The sequence below is a fragment of the Palaemon carinicauda genome, chromosome 5 (genome assembly GCF_036898095.1).
Source record: "Palaemon carinicauda isolate YSFRI2023 chromosome 5, ASM3689809v2, whole genome shotgun sequence".
In the NCBI taxonomy this organism is placed as follows: domain Eukaryota; kingdom Metazoa; phylum Arthropoda; class Malacostraca; order Decapoda; family Palaemonidae; genus Palaemon; species Palaemon carinicauda.
The window spans coordinates 178593636-178615407 of record NC_090729.1 but is presented as its reverse complement, the minus strand read 5'-3'; the positions used below and the strand labels follow the sequence as shown (position 1 = coordinate 178615407).

At 47.0% G+C, this 21772-nt stretch overlaps 1 protein-coding gene across 1 annotated transcript in view; it reads left to right on the top strand.

Moving 5' to 3' along the window:
• l(3)07882 (Nucleolar protein 14 homolog l(3)07882) overlaps positions 1-21474 on the top strand; it is a 46435-nt gene extending 24961 nt beyond the window's left edge. Inside the window, exons 11-16 of the mRNA XM_068374388.1 lie at positions 5413-5478; positions 6929-7093; positions 15052-15218; positions 15624-15956; positions 17095-17250; positions 21312-21474. Coding sequence (XP_068230489.1) covers positions 5413-5478; positions 6929-7093; positions 15052-15218; positions 15624-15956; positions 17095-17250; positions 21312-21405 — 981 coding nt within the window. The 3' untranslated portion in view covers positions 21406-21474. The remainder of the gene's footprint in view (positions 1-5412; positions 5479-6928; positions 7094-15051; positions 15219-15623; positions 15957-17094; positions 17251-21311) is intronic.
• The last annotated feature ends 298 nt before the right edge of the window (positions 21475-21772 follow it).

Here is a 21772-nt window from a genome sequence, read left to right as displayed (position 1 = left end):
CTTCCCCTTCTTTTTTGCAGGTAGGCCCAGTTGCGTCCACTCCGAAGGGTCAGGAGATCCCCTTCCCTCCAGTGGGAATTACAGACACTGAGTCCGTATCTCGTCAGTCCTGGTTTGGTCCTCTGATGAGAGTGGTAGTGAAGGCTATGAAGCCGGCACTCGCCGATCTGGGACTCAAGCCAAGGACGGCCTCGCCCCCGCTGAAGAGAAGGAGAGGAGTGGACTTCGTGGTGACTTCTCCCAGGGAGAAGTTGGTTCCTAAGAGGTCTGCCAGGAAGGCTCCATCCCCTTCGCAGTCGTTTTGTCCTTCTCCTGTGGACGAGGCTTTTCCGTCCTCAGGAGAATCCAGCGAGGCGGCGGTCTCTTTCTTGGCACCAAGGGGGGAGTCTCCTCCCCGTGGAGGGGAACCGACTCGCGTGGAAGGTACCTTCCAGACCTCTTTGCAGGAGTCTTGTATCCCACCCAGGAGGGAACCCAAGGACTCCAAGACGATTCCGAAGTCCTCTTCGCGAATTCGTCAGGAACCAGCCAGACCCCGGGAGAACGTCCACGTGTCTCCCCAGGAAGAGCTTCCGAGGACAGGAGACTTAGCTGCCAGTCCGCAGGGAGGAGAGCAGCACGAGTCTGAGCATGCCTTCTGTAAGGTCTTGAGCCTGATGAGGCAGCTCAACAGGTTCAAAGACCCGGAGATCGCCCCTCATGAAGGTAAGGACACGGTCCTGGATCAGGTCTATGGAACTCAGAAGCCCCCAAAGGCCAGCGCGGCCCTGCTCTGGTCCCCGGGGGTGAAGAGTGCCAGAGACAGGGTCAACGCTCAGCTCGCAGACCTCGCCTCCTCCAGTCGTTCCTCTGCCGGGAACAGACTCCTCCCACCTCCTCGTTTACAGCAGAGGAGGTATTCTGAGATCATGGGGGAGTCTAGCCTCGCTCTTCCCCTCCACTATTCCGTGGAAGAGCTTACTAGGGGAGTTCCACTTGAGAAGCTCTCCGCCCAGCAGGTGACATTCTCGGCGTCGGAGATCCTGAGCCAGGAGAAGGTCACGAAGTGCGCCATGCAGGCCACTTTGTGGCTGGATGTCTGGCTGGGTTCTCTGGGCATCCTATTGCGCTCTGAGGATCTGTCTAAGGAGAGCAATAGGAAGGCCCTGGAGACCTACCTCCTCTCGGGCACTCGCTCCATCGAGTTTTTAGCACACCAGGTTACCAACCTGTGGGCCAACTCGGTGCTGAAGCATCGTAATACGGTGACCGAGAAGATCCACCCGAAGGTCCCCGCCGTGGATGTCTGCAGGCTCAGACGCTCCTCCATCCTTGGGGAAAGTTTGTTTGAGCCCCAGGATATGGAACGCACAGCTGAGAGGTGTAGGAATTCTAGCCAAGACTCGCTCCTCCAAAGGGCCCTCGCATCTCGGCCCTACAAGCCTCCAGCTCCGCAGCAACATCAGCAGCAGCCTCGCAGGACACCGAAGCAGGCGCCGGCAGCTAAGAAAGTGGTGTCTCCCCAGCCCTTTCCTGTCAAGGACAAGAGGGACGGTAAGTCCTCCAGGGGAGGCAAGACAACTGGAGGGAGCGGCCGCGGCCGTAAACGCTAGGGGTGGCAGTCCCCCCGCGTGTCCACCTGTGGGGGGATGCCTACAAAGTTGCGTGCACAGGTGGCAGCAACATGGGGCCGATTCTTGGACGGTCTCCGTGATCGGCCAAGGTTATCGCGTCCCATTCACGACATCTCAACCTCCTTTGACAGCGAATCCAGTGTCGTTGAGCTCCTATGCCATGGGATCGGCAAAGGGGCTAGCCCTTCGGGCAGAAGTCGAGACCATGCTCAAGAAGGATGCTCTCCAGGAGGTCGTCGACGGCTCCCCAGGCTTTTTCAGTCGACTCTTTCTTGTAAAGAAGGCGTCTGGAGGCTGGAGACCTGTCATCGACCTCTCAGCTCTGAACAAGTTTGTCAAGCAAACTCGGTTCAGCATGGAGACAGTGGACACGGTCAGACTTGCGGTGAGACCACAAGACTTCATGTGCACACTGGATCTGAAGGACGCGTACTTCCAGATCCCAATCCATCCGTCTTCCAGGAAGTACTTGAGATTCAGCCTAGACAGCAAGACCTACCAGTTCAAAGTGCTGTGCTTCGGTCTCTCCACAGCACCTCAGGTGTTCACCTGAGTGTTTACCCTGATTTCGTCTTGGGCGCACAGGAACGGCATCCGTCTCCTCCGATATCTGGATGACTGGCTGATCCTGGCAGACTCAGAGTCGACCCTTCTTCGACACCGAGACAGGCTCCTGGGACTTTGCCAAGATCTGGGGATCGTGGTAAATCTCGAGAAGTCCTCTCTGCAGCCGTCCCAACGACTGGTTTATCTAGGCATGTTATTAGACACCAATCTCCACAAAGCCTTTCCATCAGATGACAGGATAGCAAGGCTGAGGAGGGTGGCAGAACCCTTCCTCAGGCGGGAAGAGCTTCCAGCCCAATCGTGGTTGCGTCTTTTAGGTCACCTAGCCTCCTGGCCCGTCTGGTCCCGAACGGCCATCTCAGGATGAGATCCCTGCAATGGTGGCTCAAGTCCTGGTGGAGTCAAGGATCCGATTCCTCGGACTTTCTGGTCCCGATAGGACCCTCGGAACAGGCGGACCTGCGGTGGTGGCTGATCGACGAGAACCTGCGAAAGGGAGTGGATCTTCTCGTCCTTCCCCCGGAATTGACGCTGTTTACGGACGCGTCAAAAGAAGGGTGGGGGCCCACATTCTGAACCAGAGGGCCTCAGGCCTTTGGTCAGAATCAGAAAAGTACCTGCATATCAACCTGCTAGAAATGAAGGCCGTATTCCTGGCTCTTCAACAGTTCCAACGGACCCTGGCGGGCCACGGTAGTGGCTTATATCAACAAGCAGGGAGGTACTTTTTCACATCAGCTATCCCATCTTGCAGTAGAGATTCTGAGGTGGACCGAGGTTCACTCGATAACACTATCAGCTTGCTTCATTCCTGGCAAGAGGAATGTGCTCGCCGACAGTCTGAACAGGGCTTCGCAGATAGTGAGTACCGAGTGGTCTTTGGATCCTCAGATAGCCAACAAAGTCCTGACTTTGTGGGGTTCCCCAACGGTGGATCTGTTCGCGACAGCCTTGAATTTCAAGCTGCCCCTGTACTGCTCCCCAGTCCCGGACCCCAAGGCTCTCTGGCAAGAGGCTTTCCAACAACGGTGGGACAACATCGAAGTGTACGCCTTCCCACCGTTCTGTCTGATGAGAAGGGTGCTCAACAGGACCAAACTATCGGTCAACTTGTCTATGACTCTGATAGCTCCGCTATGGCATCACGCGGAATTGTTCCCGGACCTTCTGCAGCTCGTGACAGAGCTTCCGAGAGAGCTTCCCCCACGACACGAGCTACTCAGACAGCCACATTTCAACATATTCCACAAAGCCGTAGCCTCGCTTCGGCTTCACGCCTGGAGACTATCCAGCGTCTCCTCACGGAGAGAGAGAGGCTTTTCGCAACAGGTTGCGGAGAGAATGTCTTGTCACCTGCGAAAGTCCTCTGCGGGAGTCTACCAGGCGAAGTGGAGAGTCTTCTGTGGTTGGTGTCGTGGTAGGGGTATCTCTCCACTCGATGCCACTATTCCAGCAATAGCGGAGTTTCTCGTTTATTTGCGGGAGGAAATGCGCCTTTCGGTCTCGGCGGTGAAAGGCTATCGCTCAGCCTTAAGCCTGGCTTTTAGGCTGAAAGGAGTGGACATTTCTTCCTCGCTAGAACTCTCTCTACTCATACGTAGCTATGAGCTTACCTGCCCTCAGTCAGAAGTGAGACTTCCTCCATGGAACGTGGTTCGGGTTCTCAGGGCTCTTAAGAGACCTCCCTTCGAACCATTACGCCAGCCTCTGATCGCCACCTGACTGAGAAGACGGCTTTCCTACTCGCGTTGGCCTCTGCCAAACAAGTTAGTGAACTTCATGGTCTCTCATACGACATAGCCCATTCAAGGGGATGGGGGGAGGTAACGTTCAGGTTCGTCCTTGAGTTTGTTGCCAAGACTCAGAACCCTGGAGTGCTGGACCCACGGTTCGACTCTTTTAGGGTCACGAGTCTCCGTTCTGTAACAAGCGACCCAGACCATCTGCTGTTATGCCCAGTTAGGAGTCTGAGGCGTTACTTAAAGAGGACAGCTGCAGTTCGTCCCCCCGTGCAAGCGTTGTTTGTTAGCACAGGCAGGACGAAGAGGAGGGTCACCAAGAACACCATCTCGGCTTGGATTCGAAGGGTCATCCACCACGCCTTGAATCCTGACATTCCTCCGTCACGTCGCCCTAGGGCACACGACGTCAGGGGCGTTGCTACATCCCTGGCCTTCAAGAGAAACTTCTCTATGACGCAGGTGCTTCAATCTGGGGTCTGGAAGCGTCAAACGACCTTCACAGCCCACTACCTGCAGGACGTGACCCACAGGAGCCTCGATACCTTTTCTATCGGCCCTGTGGTGGCTGCACAACAGCTGGTCTAACCTCAGGCTCCTTAATGGACAAGTAGCAGAAGGTTGAGGGCGTTGTTACCCGGTTTTAGTCTACGTGAATGAAAGAGTATGTCTGGCCCTTACTTCTTTCTTCATCCTCCCCTCTCTTGGGGAAAGCAGCTTTCTGGTCTCCGCATAGCTGACCTCAACCTCTGCAGGTATACCATGCTCCCTTGTGTTCCTAGTATGAAGTTTATACTGTCGCGTCCCCCATACCCTGACGAGGTGGTATTGGGAACGTCCTAGCCTAGATTCCTATCTAAGGACTTAAGGTCAACTTCCTAGGACGAGTCACTCTCTATTCCTCCACACACAACTTACGTAGGCCACACGTTCCTTCCAGAGCAAGGAACTTGTGAGGTGCAGGGACTCCTTTTCTCGAGTGCTGCTCACTCGGAGTCTGAGTCCCCGGGTAAAGCCAAAGCCGGTAAGGCTGGGGACTTTCCACCCTTCTTAAGGGGTAAGTCACCCAATGTAAATAGCGTGGTTTGTATTTCGGTTACGGAACAAATGACAAATTCGGAGATAATTTGTATTTTTCCTAACCATACAAACCTTAGGTATTTACACATATTTCCCCGCCAGCCCTGTCCCCCAAGACAAGTCCTACCTCTAAGTGAAGTGAGACAACTCACCTGTGTGTGGGGGGGGGGAGTGGTAGCAAGCTACCCCTTCCCCTACCCCCGCTAACTAGCACGGGGGTAGTTAACCCTCGTTAAAATGTATTGGCTCGTCAATTTCAGCTACGCCGAAAGTAAAGCTCCCCCCCCCATGTAAATAGCTAAGGTTTGTATGGTTAGGAAAAATACAAATTATCTCCGAATTTGTCATATTGATAGTAATAATAATTATAATAGCCTCCATGTCTTATATTTATATAGTTTTTTTTTTTATAGGTTTTAGAAGAGAAGTATGATGACTGTTCAAAACTTCAGTTCAAAAGATATCCAATGGCTGATTGTGTAAGTATTGTGGTCCGTTTAGAAGTTTTAGTATGACTATTGAAAATATTTTTTATTTAATAATTTAAATATTTACTTTTAATGATTCAAAGTGTTATAAGATAATTACGATTTGTGCTTTCTGAAATGGTATTGAAACAGGAATTATATTTTTGCTAAAAATGCTGTTACTGTATACCTACTATCGGAGGTTTTACCTATTAGTGAAAGTATTTTTTTATTGATACGTTACTAGTTCCGTTTTCTGATGAAGAAATTTTTATTGGAAAAGTTTTAATCACTTTAAATAGCTGCTGTACTCATATGATGGTTTACGATTTAAATCACATGTTTAGTAATATGATTGAATTCTAATTCTAATGTTCTTTATTATAATTTTGTGTTTATTTTTTTTCTTTTTCTTTTTTTTGTTACTGGTTTCTTTACATTTGAGTTTATTTTCCATTTTTTTTTCTTGTAGACAACTGTACATTTCTCATGTTTAATCATGACCCAATCCATTATATGATTGAACTCTAATGCTAATGCTCTTTATTATTATTATATCTTACTGGTTTCTCTACATTTGAGTTTCTTTTCTATTTTTTTTTTCTGTAGATGACTGTACATTTCTCTTGTTTAATCATGACCCAATCCATCATATACATAGCCACGTCCAGGGTTGAAAGTGTAATAAAATACTTAACCAGATACTTTCAAGTCAATGGTATACACATTTGGATTTCTGGCTTTGGTTTGCAGTTATACGATAGTTGTTGAATTATTTTAGTTTACTCATAGAATTTTACTTTTCTACAGTCATTAACAATTTCTTATTGCATTTATTTCATTAGTATCCCCTTGATTTATTCATGTCTAATTTTTGTCCAGTGTAGCAACTAGGTACGCAGGGATTTTTCATCATTGTTTAATATAAAAGGACTTATTGGGCAACATTTTCTTAAACTAGCATTGAAGGGTTTATTTTTCTCAGATCTCTTCACTGTTGGAGAAATTCATGGAAGAGTTTGGTGTGCACACCATACCTACACATATTTATAGGGTTTCAGTTCAACTTTTGTCCCCGTGTTCTTCACAATTTTGGGTTTACTTTTGATTACCACTAACTCTGTTAGTTTATCTAGGTACTTTACTACTTTTTAAACATCAGCATGTCAGAGCCATTCCACTTAAGTTGCTATTTAGGCCAAATTAAACTTGACTTTATTAACAAAATGAACTTTTTTTTTGTAGAATAACTGAAATCAGAACTGAATCTGAGTAAAAAGCAATTTAGTTAACCACCTGGAAAGTGATGGAGGTTTAGCGCAAGGGTCCAACGTACTGAACCCAGCTGCTGTATTTTTCCTCTATAGTTGACATATGAGTGAGATTTTACTTGTACAAAATTGATTTTGTTAAAATTATGTAATTTGTATTTAAAAGAAGTTTTATTTTTTCTTCATTACAGTTTGTGTTCTTGAAGGTTGCTGGTGTACTTTTCCCATCTTCTGACTTTATTCATCCTGTGATGACTCCTGTTATTACATTTTTGACACAGCTTTTAGGACAAGCAAAAGTCAATACTAAAAGAGACATCACAGCAGCTTTATTTGCATCTTATCTCTTGTACGAGGTAGGTACTATTTTTTAATTTAATATCTGACTATTTGTAGGATTTAGTTGCTGTATGTAATTGTAGTGAACAAAAGTTTAATGAAACAATTACCTTAGATTCTATTTATGAAATTTTAGCCATGTAGCCCAGCATTGGGCAACACTTTAATTAATTTTTTTAATCTGTTTTTTGTTGAATATCCATGAATTTTCATATTTTTGATAGTTCTCTTTCGTATATTACCTTAGGTATGTATATCATGTTTTTCTTACTGTTCCCCATTCTTATTGTTACAAGTATTGTTTGTTCCGTAACCGAAATACAAACCAAGCTATTTACAAAGGGTATTACTTTTAGCGTAGATGAAATGGCGAGCCATTAGAATTTAATGAGGGTGTATTACCCCCGCGCTAGTTAGCGGGGGGGGGGGGGGGTAGGGGAGTGGTAGCTAGCTACCCCTCCTCCCCCTCACACACAGGTGAATACTCACTTCAACTTTTGGCTCGGACTGTGACAGACGTCTCTGTCTTGGTCCTCGCTTGGCAGCCATTGTCTGTTTTGTCTTTACTTAATCGCTTACTTTTCATTTACTCAATATATATGTAAACATGTTTTCATGTTTGTATATATATTTGAGTATAGAAATAAGTAAGTTTCCTTTTCAGATGTGTGTGTGTAGTGTACGATATCTACGTGGAGGCCTCGGCAGTTAGGCCACCATGGCGTATTTTATGGGTGGCGATCGAGTTTGACTTATGTCTTTCTCTCTCTCTCTCTCTTGAGGTCGTTCACCCTTTTACTACGTGTTACTACGCCCTTGTAGCCTAGCTTCCTTTCCGTGTGGGGGGTTGCTACGCCGTACGTTTGTATCAATTAGTTATGAATCTAATTGTAGTTGTTTTTTGTTTTTCAGCTTGTAGAACGATTCCTTTCGGAGTTTTCGTTCTTTCTTTAGTGTTCATTCATTTTTTAATTACATAATTACATAGTTACATAATTATAATTGTTATAATTCTGTTTTGGTTACAGCTCTCCTTCCGCGAGTGTAAGTGGTTGTGAGGGCACGTGCCTGTTGTGTAATTCTTGTTCCTTTCCCTCGGGATTCCTCTTCGGAGCCTTCCTGGGGGAATGAATGTGTACTAATGATTTTTGTTTTATTTTTTTACAGTTACCGATCTAGTTCGTTTCTGTAATATAGCAACGGTGTGAGCTGTCTGGTGGAGTCCTGGGGATTCGGCTGTTGCTGCCTCCCCCCTTGTATTTTTGTCAGGGGCGTGTCTCCTTCTACTGGTAGTACTCCCGTGTCGACGGACAGCTCTCCAGTTCATTTTAAAACAGTCAGGAGGCTTGCCTCCTTGGGCGGATAACTTTCCTTCCGAGGGAAGTTTTTCCTGTCCAGGCTTGAGTTTTTCCCCTTTTGGGGGGTTCTTCTCTTGCCTTTTTTTCGTGCGACTATGCTCTTGGTGCTGAGCGGTCGCACCTGCAGTTTCGCTCAAGGGGCTGGGCAACTGCAGGAGTTCCTCTTCGGAGGATTGCTCCTTTTAGGTCACTGGCTGACCAGTCTCTTCCACGAAGTGTTTCTCTTTCGTTCGCGAAAGAGTACACTCATAGAGACTCCTCTTCGGAGGTTTCTTCTGTTGCTGTTGCTGTTGGCCTCCCTCGCCGTAAGGCCCACCGTCCGCCTCGTCGTAAGGGCCTCTCATCTCCCTATAAGGGTGCTTGAGGCGCCTTTTGGATCTCCTTTTGGATCAACGTTTGCAGCCTACAACTCCTTTTTCTCGATCTTCCGCCTTGGTGCAGATGGACAGCAGTCTGATCTCGTCTTCCGCCGGGCAACGGTCTTCCCGACGGACAACGGTCTGCCCGTCGGACAGCGGTCTTCCGACGGACATCAGTCTCCCGGCGGACAACGATCCCTTCGGGGCAAAGGGTTGCCCCCACGGGGGTTCTTCCCTTGCGTGTCAGGGTTTCCCTGCGCGCCCTTCTGCTCATCAGCGCTCTCCTGTTCGTCAGCGCTTTCAAGATGATCTTCCCTGCGGTTCCTGTTGGTTCCTGTTACGCGCCCTGTGCGCCCACGTTCGCCCTCGCGATTTAGAACTTCGGTTCAGGTCGGGGTCAAGGACTCTTCTTCTTTGCGCAGGCTTCCACGCGTAGCCTTCTGCTCGTCAGCGATCATCAGCTCGTCAGCGATCATCAGCCCGCCAGCGATCATCAGCTCGCCACCGATCTCCGGATCGCCCACGTGTGTTACAGCCGGCACGCCAACGTTCTCCAACACTTCTGAAGGAACATGGTTCGCCAGCTACTAGCTCACCTGCGCATGCTGATCGCCATCGCGCGACCCTCAACTGCGGATGCTGATCGCCATCGCGCGACCCTCAACTACGGATGCTGATCGCCATCGCACAACCCTCAACTGCGGATGCTGATCGCCATCGTGCGACCCTCAACTGCGGATGCTGATCGCCATCGCGCGACCCTCACCTGCGGATGCTGATCGCCATCGCGCGACCCTCAATTGCGGATGCTGATCGCCATCGCACGACCCTCAACTGCGGATGCTGATTGCCATCGCGCGACCGCACACCTGCGGATGCTGATCACCATCGCTCAACCCTGCGCATGCTGATCACCATCGCGCGACCCTCAACTGCGTATGCTGTTCGCCATCACGCGATCGCCCACCTGCAGATGCTGTTCGCCATCGCGCAACCGCCAACCTGCGCATGCTGATCGCCATCGCGCGACCCTGGCATGCTGATCACCATCACGCGACCCTGCGCATACTGATCACCATCGCGCGACCCTGCGCATGCTGATCACTGCTCGCGATCGCTCACCTTCGCATACTGCTCGCCATCGCACGATTGCTCACCTGCGCATACTGCTCGACCATCGCGTCGGCATATCACAACGCGCCAACCTGCGCGTCAGCGCTCACCAGCTCACCACCGATCGCTTGTTGATCCATATCGCCAGCAGTCCTCCTCGCCCACGGCAGCGCGTTTCCTCGCCATCGCGCTAACGCTTGCGTTCGCCGCCTCGGACTCGCTCTCATCCACCTGCCCACCCTCACGACCGCTCGCCCGCGCGACCGCTCGCCTGCGCGACCGCTCGCCTGCGCGCCCGCGCGCCCGCTCGCCTGCGCGCCCGCGCGCCCGCGCGACCGCTCGCCCGCGCGACCGCTCGCCCGCGCGCCCGCGCGACCGCTCGCCCGCGCGCCCACAGGCCCACGTGCCTGCACGTCTACGCTCATGCTCTCCAATGTTCGCCCACGCGCGAACCATGGTTTTTTTCCATCGCGCAGACGGATGGTGTTCCGTCGCGCGAACCTACAGTGTTTCTTCGCACAAATGTCGGCTTATTTGTTGCAGTATCCATTGTTCGTCTATGGGTTATCGCCCGCCGACCACCAGGAATTCCCGTCACGCGAGCTCCAGGGCAATTGCGACCACGATTCCCAATGGGGTTTTCGCAGCATGACCAGCCTGGCGAGTTCTTCTGGAGCGTATTTCTAGAACACTGTCTCATCCCCTAAACACAGAGCATGGCACTTGCAGAATAGGAGAAACTTAAGGGAGATCTGAGCAACACTCCTCTATTCCTGAACCTGGGTTAGCCCTTCCCCGTCATTCCCTGGAAGGATTTTTGGCGGGTGGGGCTTTCCGTTTGAGATTTCTCCATTGGACAAGGGGTGACTGCTTACCTCTTCCTCTGGAAGCTTACCAGGTTCTTTCCCTCCTCGGTTACGGCCCGAGGTTTGGTTCAAGGAAGTTACAGGAAGATCAAGGATACTTCCCTCCTCTCGAGCTCAGGCACCTTGGCCTTTCGTCGTTAAGTATCTAACTTGCGGACCAGCTCGATGTTGTACCATCTGGACGCGCTGACTGAGGGCTTCCTTCGGGTGTCTCATCTGTGGAGGTCGACGACCTCAGACACCCTTCCATCCTTGAGAAGTGTTTGTTTGTGCCCAAGGACAGAGACTTAGACAGCGGCTGTGCGGAGTAAATCGACTTCCGGTTTCACTCCTCCAAGGCGCTTTCTTCCAGACTCTGCAGGGCTCCAGCGCCTTTTCTTTCAACTGGGACAAGGTGTCCAATTGCAGTTTTCTCCTGTCAGGAACAGATGGCACGGGAGACTCCCCCGGGGGGGCATAGTCCTAAAACGAGTTCACGAACTCTAGGATTGCAGGTTTTTCGCTGGGAGGATGCTTAAGGTTACTCATCCGAATGACAGCTTCCCGATGCCCATTCCCGCATATTCTCTGTGATTAGCCAAGGATATCGCGCCTGCCGTCTCTGTCAGCGAATTCAGTGTCTCTGAACCTCTATGCCATAGAGTCAGCAGAGTTGCCCGGTTGGGCAGAATGATCCATACCTTAGGCGAAGGTCTTCCTTAGGATCATCGACGGCTTCACCCCCGGCCCCCTCAGTCGATCCTTTCTTGTAAGGAAGGATCTGAGAGGGGATGTCCATAGTCGACTTCTCAGCCCCAATCAAGTTTGTCGAACAAACTTCGGCCAGCAGAATCGATCAGACTGGTAACGAGGCGACAGGACTCCTTAAAAACCCTGGATTGGAAGGACGGGTACTTTCAGTTTCCATTCCATCCATCTTCCAGGGTGCTCGTCGAATTCAGCCTAGACAGCAAGTATTCCTGCTTATGATGCAGTGTGGCTATCCCGCCGTGGCATAGCAGGTTTGTTTCCCCAGAGAACTCTCCCTGCCTTCCTCTTGGCCGCTCAGGGGCAAGCTTCCGCCTCCTCTGCTGTTTGGAGGGCTGGTCAACTCCTGTAGGCTCGGGTTTCGACCTTCTTCAGCGCCGGGACAAGCTTCCGGATGCTTACCATGAGTGTGGGCTCATGGTATTTTGCTTGGAGCCTTCTCTTCCTCTGCCTCAACATCTGGAGTATCTGGCCATGATATTGAGTCATCCGCCTTACCACATTGGAAACCCCGCTTCTCGTCCATCCAGCGAGGTTAAGCAACGTCGGTACTTGGATGGGTGACCACCTGGGGACGCCAGATTCTGTTACCACATCCTCCTAGCCTTCCTTTCGGTTGACTGTGGCAAGACTGAGGAGAGTCGCAGTACCTGTTCTCAGTCAAGCAGAGCTTTCAGCCCTACCTTGAAACGTTTCCTAGTTCTTCTTTCCTCATTGACCCGTCTATAGTCCGAACGGTCGCCTCAGGATAAGTTCCATGTGGGGCGATCCAAGTTCCGGTGGCTTCAGGCAATGTTTAACCGGACTCCCTGGCCCTATGGGACCAGCGGAACTATTAGACCTGCAATGGGTGTTGACCTATGGAGCCTCTTGATGGTAGTGGATATTCTCGTCCTTTCCCCACATTCTTGATGTGGTTCTCGGACTCGTCAAAGGAAAGGGGGCGACGGCATGTTCCGGTCCAGGCCTATGGTCAAGACCTGATGGATACCTCTCCATCATTCAGGCAGGCTTAGGGGCCTTAGTCTGGCCCCTCTTCAGATCCTACAGCTACTGCCGAGTCTCCCCGTTGCGCGTCGACTTCATTCTAACCAGCAGGGGACGCATTTTCACACCTTCACATCTTGCAGTAGAGATACCGGGATGATTGAGATTCTCTCAACACCACCATCGGCTCTCTCATTCCAGGCAGGGGAATGTTTCTCTCAGACTATCCGAGCAGAGCCTCATAGAGAGAGTGTACCTAGGGATCTTTGACCTTGGGTAACCAGCAAGTGCTGGTCTGGGGGACCTGATCGCGACAGCTTGGAACCTCAAGCTTCCGCTAGTTTTCCCCCCAGTCTCAGACCCCGAGACACTGGCAAGATGCATTCCGGTGATGGTGGGACAACTTCGACGCCTGCGTCTTCCCTCCTTTTTGTCTGCGGACAATGGGCCTCAACAAGACCAGGTTGTCTGTCAACCTTTCAATGGGAGAGCTCCACTGGGACTACGCGCAGAACGGTTTCTGGACCCTCTGCTTCCCCTGACGGATCTCCTGGGAGAGCTTCTCCCACGGCGCAGACTACTCAAGCAACCACACTGCGACATCTCTCCCGAACCGGGACGTCGCTTCGGCTTCATGCCTGGAGACACTACGCTTCCTCCTCTAGAAGAGACCACCCGCTACTGTCGCGGTACGGAGGTCGCGTCATCTGCGATAGTCATCCACAGGGGTCTCCCAGGCAAAGTGAAGAGTCTAAGGTGGTTGGTGCCGTGGGAGATATACCTCTTCCCTTGAGGCCTCTTCTCCAGCAATAACAGTCTTATTGCCTTTCGGCGGGAGGAAACTCCTCTCCGCTCTCGGCAATGAAGCCTGTCGCTCAGCCTTTCCCTGACCTTCAGGCTTAAAGGAATAACTTTTTCCTGCCCGCTGGATCTATCCTCGCTCATGCGAAGCTACGATCGTCCCTGCCCTAGTCGGAGGAAGACCTCCAACTTGGAGCATGGCTCGGACTTTTAGTCCTTTAAGAGATCTTCTCAAGACCCTTTTACGACAGGCCTCGGATTGTATTCCGCCTTGGGTCTTCTGCTCACTCTGGCCACGGCCAGTGTGTAAACAATCTTCTTGGTCTCTTACTACTCCCCCCTTTCTAAGGAAGAGGGGAAGGCAACATTCAGGCTCGCTCCTGAGTTGTTGGCTAGACTCAGAATCTGAGGGTCCCAGCCCTTCGGTCCGATTCATTCAAGATTTCGAGTCTCCATTCTGTGTCTGATGTCCCAAGACCTTCTCTTTCTTGACAGTCAGGAATCGAGAGGTTAGCGCTGGGAACAGCTGCAGTTTGTCCTCAGTTGCAGCCGATTTGGGAACACAAGGAGGACATGGGGGTAGAGTCACCAGTATACCTCTTCAGCCCGGACTCGAGGACATTCATCTCGTCCTGTCTTCAGACCCTCCCCCGTCACGTCGCCCTACAGCACGATGTTGGATACATCGCAACGTCCCTCGCCTTCGAGTAATACTACTCTGTGACGCAGGTGCTACAAGCTGGAGTCTGGAAGCGTCTGATGACCTTCGCAGCCCGCTTCCTGCAGGGCGTGACCCACAGGAGTCTCGATACGTTTTCTATCGCTCTGTGGTGGCTACACAACAGCTGGTCTAACCTCAGGCTCCCTTTTGGACAGGTAGCAGAAGGTTGAGGGCATTGTTATCAGGTTTTAGTCTGCATGAACGAAAGAAGTATGTCTGGCCCTTACTTCTTTCTTCATCATCCCCTCTACGGGGAAGCAGCATCCTGGTCTCTGCATAGCTGACCTCGAACCTCTGCAGGTAAACCATGCTTCCTTGTGTTTCGAGTATTGAGTCAATACTGTCGCGTCCCCCATACCCTGACGAGGTGGTATTGGGAACGTCCTAACCCAGAGTTCCTTCTGGAACTCCAGGTCAACTGCCTAGGACGAGTCACACTTCTTCCTTCACACACAAGCTTACGTAGGCCACATGGTTCCTTGCGGAGCAAGGAACTTGTGAGGTGCAGGGACTCCTTTTCTCGAGTGCGACTCACTCGGATTCCGAGTCCCCGGGTAAAGCCAAAGCCAGTATGGCTGGGGACTTTCCACCCTTCCTAAGGGATAAGTCACCCTTTGTAAATAGCGTGGTTTGTATTTCGGCTACGGAACAAATGACAAATTCGAAGATAATTTGTATTTTTCCTAACCATACAAACCTTATCTAATTACACATATTTGCCCACCAGCCCTGTCCCCCAAGACAAGTCCTACCTCTAAGTGAAAGTGAGTATTCACCTGTGTGTGAGGGGGAGGAGGGGTAGCTAGCTACCACTCCCCTACCCCCCCGCTAACTAGCGCGGGGGTAATACACCCTCGTTAAATTCTAATGGCTCGCCATTTCTGCTACGCTAAAAGTAATACCCTTTGTAAATAGCTAAGGTTTGTATGGTTAGGAAAAATACAAATTATCTTCGAATTTTTCATATTACATTATATACTGTACTGCATAATAAAGTTCAATATGAAATCATTCTTATTTCAGTATTTGAGCTTGTCCAAGAGGTTTGTGCCCGAGTTACTAAATGCCCTTAATGGACTACTGTCATTATCAGTAGGGGCAAATAATAAAGCAACGATTCCGATAAACCCTCCTTTTAAACGCTTTGGTGCTGCATCTTCCCTGTTACAACTAGTAAACAACTTTAAAGAGTAAGTTATCATTTAGAACAATATGTTTTAGGAAATATTTTACGAGATGCATGGCCTTTTGTTGCAGGCAGTGCACATGTTATGTTTATAATGTTACACACAGTCATACAGTATTTGTAGGTATGTTGAATCTGGGTATGCAAGCTCTCAATGTAAATTATTACAGCTCATGGCCTTTTCTCCATTTAGATACATATCATTATTAATAGTGAACTATATTTTATGTAAATACGTATAATTTATTTACTTTCTTTAATTAATAATTTTTAAATTTTTTAATTGGGTGAACCAGTGGTCGGTTAGTAACAAAACTTCCTTTTAAATCGTAAATTCAAGTGTTGTATTATACTTATTCCACTTTGGTTTTTCTTTGCTAATGTATCATGAAACCTTTCTGTCTTACAGGGAGACATTACCAAAATTGTCTCTTGCTGCTTTGAATGACAAGGGAAAGGAAATAACTGATGCTTTCAAAGTAAATGTCTTTAGTAAAACAGTGAAGCTTCTCCATCGTCTGTGTGACTGCTGGTCACATCTTCCCTCAATCAAGGCTCTAATGGAACCAACAGCCAAAATCCTTGAAGCCATTAGTTTGGATAATTACCCAAATTCAGTAAAGGAGATGGTCACTGGACTAAACAATGCTGTTGGCTCTTTGTGTGGTCCAAAACGTGCTTTAGTCAAGGAGGCAAAGAGGCCCAAGCCCATGAAGATGTATGAACCAGCTATTGAAAGAGTGTAAGTATTCCTGAGAATAAGCTTTTTAAAATTTAAAGGAACCTACTTCAGTTTATTGTGTATATTTGTAGTGAGAAAAAAAAAAACAGGAATTAAGTATATAAAATATAAAGGAGAGGAGCAAAGATTAATCATATTGGTTGAACATATGACATTTAGTGCACACAATGAGGAGTCTAGATGTATGCAAACTAGGACTTATTATCAGGTAGGGGTAAAACTTCTAATGAATGGTTTACATTACTTGTCAGTGTAACCTCAATTTTGTAGTGCCGAACAACAGTAAAACTAAGCAGGAACAAACTAAAAGTTGGGTTAATGATGGACTGTATTAAGCAACATAGAATAAATACACAATCTTATTTATGCAATAATAATCTTCACTTATGCAAACATTGACATTAAGTAGCTAAAGAGGAAAAATAACCTAATTTTTTTGTTATTGGATTGAAGAGTTTTCAGTGTAGTGGTTATGATGAAAATTAGATATAGTATTTTATATAAATACAATAATATCCCTGTATAGAATTAGAGATATTAGATATTTTGATAAAATTATAACTCCTTTAGGGTATTTTTTGTCTAACTACAAAATGTAATTAAAAAAATTTGTTGTTAGCTACTATTTTCAGAAGTGGAGGTTTGATAGTAAAAGTATAAATAATAATAATGATAATTAGAGGGGCACTCAGTAGAGCGCAGACCTACGCTGCCGCATCTTATTTCTTGACCTAAATTGGCGTGGATTTTCATACTCTCAAATATGAACCAAGTTTGAAGTCTGTTACAACAGCGTCCAAATTTTGGCTGATTGTGAATTGGACCTTTACCTTTCAAAATTCAATCATTTCCAGTTTTTTACATAAGTTGATTCCTGCAAATTTCATTACTCTACGATCAAAATTGTGGTCAGAAAGCTGTTCACAAACAGGGGTAAAACATAACTTCCTTCCAAGAGGCTGGGATGCTTTCAACCAGGTCATCTAGTACTTTTAAATAAATAAAATTATTTTCTATTTATTAATTATGAATGTTGTATAAGGTTAGGCAACTCCAATTGTGGCAAAAATTAGTTAAACGTTAGATATCTTACAGTATTTTTAAATTATATTAATCATAACTTCTTATCTCCAAACAGAGTTGAAGGCATGAAGAAGTCTGTTGGTAGCAAAGACTTCCAAGAGAAGCAGAAGCTCTTGCAGAAGTTGAAGAGGGAGCGAAAAGGAGCCAAACGAGAAATCCAGAGAGACACCGCATACTTGGCCCGGCAGCAGCTTATGGAAACCTTGCAGAGGTATGTTGTTTGTATCCTTTGCCTCTTTCTACATTAGTTCCTACATGTATACAAACCTTTCATCCTTAAGTAAGGGGATGTTTCAAGTATAAGTTGGAAAAGCTGTTGAATAAGTTAATGAGGCAGTTAACGACAGGTGGTGAGCGCGGGCGAGAAGCCCCAACCCATCACCAGTCAGAACATACTGATATGCAAATGCTTTTCTTCTGTTGCCTATGGGCATGCCCCACCCTTCCTTCAATGAGTCGGAGTATCATTGCATGTCTGGTGGTAGAGAGTCGAAAGGGATTCCCTCAGTGAGGTTTTTCTCATCGAACCACATGGACTGTTTATCCCACTGGAACAGGATCATTTTGGGGATCTCTAGAGATTGACCAGTGTTTTTTCAAATACCCTTGAATAGATCTCTTGTGGAGGTCCCCCTGTGTGACAAGCTTCTCCAGCAATGTAATATGCCCAGAAGGCTCTCTTAGAGGTGAGCTGGAAGTATTCTCTTGGACGGTGGTGCTACCTCTGAGCTTGCTGATGCAATCGTCTGATGAAAACTCGCTGTTGAAGTCTCTGTGAGCCTGACCAGATACTTCAACCTCAGCCTGTGCATGAGCTTTAACTTTTCCCAGTTTATCACAATCCCAAGATTGTGATGAAATGGGAGAAGTCGATCTCGATGGAAGCTATTATCATATTGTTGATATACATCAACATAAGTATCCTATGCAAATGGACCCAAGCTACTACCGTAGTGAATACCCATGTGAGCACTGGGGAAGCAGTACACAGTCCGAAACACTTATTAACTAGTACACCATACCATAGAGGAAGAAGTAGATGTACTTTCGATTGGAATGATGAATGGTAACCTGGAAGTATGTACTCTTCAGATCCACTAAAAGCATGAACTCAACCTCTCTGGTGGAACTTGCTACTGATCGTACCGTTTCCATCCCGAGCTTCGTTTATTGAACAAACTGGCCTTGAGGCAAGAGGTTGAAGACTTCTCCAGCACCAGGTTGACTGTAGAAGCCTGGAGGCTTATCTTACATAATTTCGAGTGCATTCTTCTTCAAAATCTCTTGCACTTCTGACTGCAAAGCCAGAACTTTCAGCTATGTTGCAGGATTATTGATAAACTATGGATATGTGAGATAGAGGGGCTAACAGTAAAAAATAAAAAAAAAATAAATAAAAAAAAAAAAAATGTAGCAAGTACCTATCGTGCAGGACAATCACTCCGGTAAGCCCAGACCCAGGTGGTCTGCCAGGTTCCCCAGTGGCACAACAGGCATCCCCTACTTGTGACAGCTGGAATATGGGAATGCCACTCAGTATTTCCATCCTCTTTCTACTGCACTACCTATGAAGAATAGGTTGGGTAATTTAAAAGGGTTTTGAATGTACAGGATCTCTTCAAGCAAAGGTGGTCTCAGATGGTCTTTATTGGGCTCTAAAGAACAGTACACCTGGAGGTTTGGCTGCTATCATCCTTGAAGGACCAGAGCCTTTGAAGCAGACTAGGCAATGGATCAGGGAGTCCAGCAAAGCAGTTCTCCACTCCTCCATTGCAGTCTGCATGCAATTTCAAGAAAAAAAAAAAAAAAAAAAAAAAGACGTGGACACCTGCACCGGCGTGTTAATGTTGGGGCTATCTCTGGAATAACTTACAAGAATTGGGACACCAAAGCATCCCTCCACTTCAAAAATCTAGTTAGCCCACTAGTTGATTGAATGGTGTGCCAAGGTCACAAGACAATATTCTTCTCCAAAGATCCAGGAGTTAATAACCCCATTGTCCTTGCAAAGTACATCACTACTCTTGATCACTGGTGAAGCCACAAGTCAGCTGGGACTCCTTGACAGTGCGCACAATATAAGGTTATCCTAAAGAGGTGATGCCATAGCAGACTCTGCCACATAAACCATTCTTTGCCTCGAGTACGAGTGAGAGGGTATTCTTAGATCCACAGATCTGATCGTCAACTCGATGCAGAACCAAAGAAGCTAGATCTGATCAAGGCAACTCCAGAAAAGGTCTGTAATTCCTTAGGGCCCCTTAGTGCTGACGAATGACTCAAGTCAGCGCCAAGATCGTCTTACGAGGTCATTGCATTTATGAATGAAAGCAAGGACACCTACAAAGGAACATTATGACTTGGGGGTTCTTTGCTTCTGTCAGTACCTATACCCTTTTACAGTTCCACGCAGGGGTAGATTGTGCACTAGGCAGCTCCAGAGATCTACTCTCTTTCCATTAATACGAGTGATTTGATGCAAGAGCAGAACCAGCAATATAATGGGGGTTTTAATTGTTCCAGGACGGCAGTCAGGAGAGAGAGAGAAGGATCTTTATCATCAATTACAGCAGACAAAAGTATTTGTACTCTTCCCTCTGTTGATCAAGATGGAGGGGGACTACCAGCCCTTTGCAGGTGTGCACAAGGTAATGGGGGTTTTAGATGTTCCAGGACAGCAGGGGGAGAAGGATCTCTTGCATCAATTACAGTAGAGACAAAAGTACCTGGTGCACTTCCCTCTGTTGATCAAGACGGTGGGGGAGCACCAGCCTTTTGCAGATGTTCACGAGGTACTGGCCCCTCAAGTGGCTGTAGGCTGCACACAATGGCTACCTCAGGAGGTGCCCTCTTCTCAACATCAGATACCATAGTACCTTGTTTAGGGAAGGGAGCAGCAGATCCCCATCCCAAGGTCTTCCAATACATGGGTGACATAAGCTGTACATAGGACCATGCACCTTTGCCCTACCTGGCCCACAAGAGGTGGTCGTCAAGACCCCTTTTCCTGCATCTTCGACAGGCCTTTCTTCGCTCCGATTTCTTGTTAGTGGTAGTTTTAGAATTAGAATTAGAATTGAAAAAGGAGGAGGAAAAGAGGAAGAATAGTTAACTTGGTTCCTACTCTTAAACTGGAAGCAGAGAATTCAAGGTCTGAGTGGCCATTTATGACATAGCACTCCCCCGTTGGAGAACTTGCCCGGGTTGCTCTAACAGGCATGTACACTGACTGGCACTGGTAACACAGACACTAGCACTGGCATCAGGTACAGTGAGAGGGGAGCTACTAACCCCAGATCACAGGCACAGGAGCAGATGTAACAGGAAAAGGAGTGACAAGTTTAAGGGTTACAAGAACATGAGTGATGAGTACAGGGGCTAAACTTACTGGTTCCTACTTGGGAATCTTGCTTTCAAGTTTTAACTTGGACTAGTACTAATGGTGTTGGGGCCTTTTTCTTTGATAATCCATTTGATATGGATTAGTTCTCCCTATTCCTGAAGCATACTCCCCTAGTAAGCCAAAGCCATATACCTAGAGGCATCAGCAAATTTGGAAACAATCTCAGACTGCTAAATATACTCTCCAGAATGTCAAGGGCATTATCATGAATGAAGAATTAAAACTGCATGCTCCTCAGAAAATACAACACCCTGACAAGAGGCCATGATCTACACTTGGTAAAAGTGGATATTTGCAGAGTGAGTTGTTCTGTTACCGCTTTAGTCATAAACAGAAGCAGTGTCCACCTACACTTGTATTCCTGCTTCTTTCCATTATTAACATTCAAACTAAAAAGGAGGAAAAATATTTAACAGCCTGGAATAGGATACAACACTGTCTATACTCGTTGAGGCTGAAAACATGAGTGAAGTCTTTGACAGGGTGGGTGGGCAGGCCTACTCTCATGCACTTACCAACCTTGTTAACAGTTTCATAGACTGTTCCAGCTCCGTTGAAGATATTCCCTATTTTAAGGGACGAAAGGTTTGTATATGCATAAGAACAATTAATTATTTTTGCCTATTTATATAGTAAAGTGGAAAATATTTAATTGATGGTTTATTTTTTTGCTATATTAAGTTTGCTATGTGACATTATTTGGATGAGAAAGCTTTTATCAGTGCATTGAAGATTGTAAGTTTCAAGGTTCTACTTTATTATAAATAGATGCTCACCTCTTTTTAGATGTTATATGTACAGCTCAGGAATTGTATGTTAGATATATCAAGAAGGCTTATAGGCTTAAATATTTTTTTTTTTCATTTTAGTGATGCTGAACGAAAGAGGAAAGTCAACCAGATCATGGCAGGACTTCAATCTCAAGAGAGTGATCACAAGAAGTTAAAGCTGAAAAAATTTTGATATTAATATTTTGTAAGGTAGTTTAAGGCTTGTTAAAAATCTGTTAATTTATTGTACATAAATTACTAATGGAAGTTTCACTTCTTCCCGTAAAAATATTTTAAATAATGCTCGAGATGCAAAGTGCTTACTCTTTAATAAGGTGAAAATTGGAAGAAAATTTCAAGTCCTCATATTTCATTAATCTGGTACTGTACATAAAAAAATGATTTGAACATTTCTAGTTGGCAATCTCGAAAAATAATCAATGGAGAAATCCTCTGAAAAATCAGTCAAATTATCTGATATATATACTTAAGGTGAATATACATCATGAGTAAAATAACCAGCTATATAACTTGCATTCACAGTCTTGTCATGAACAATT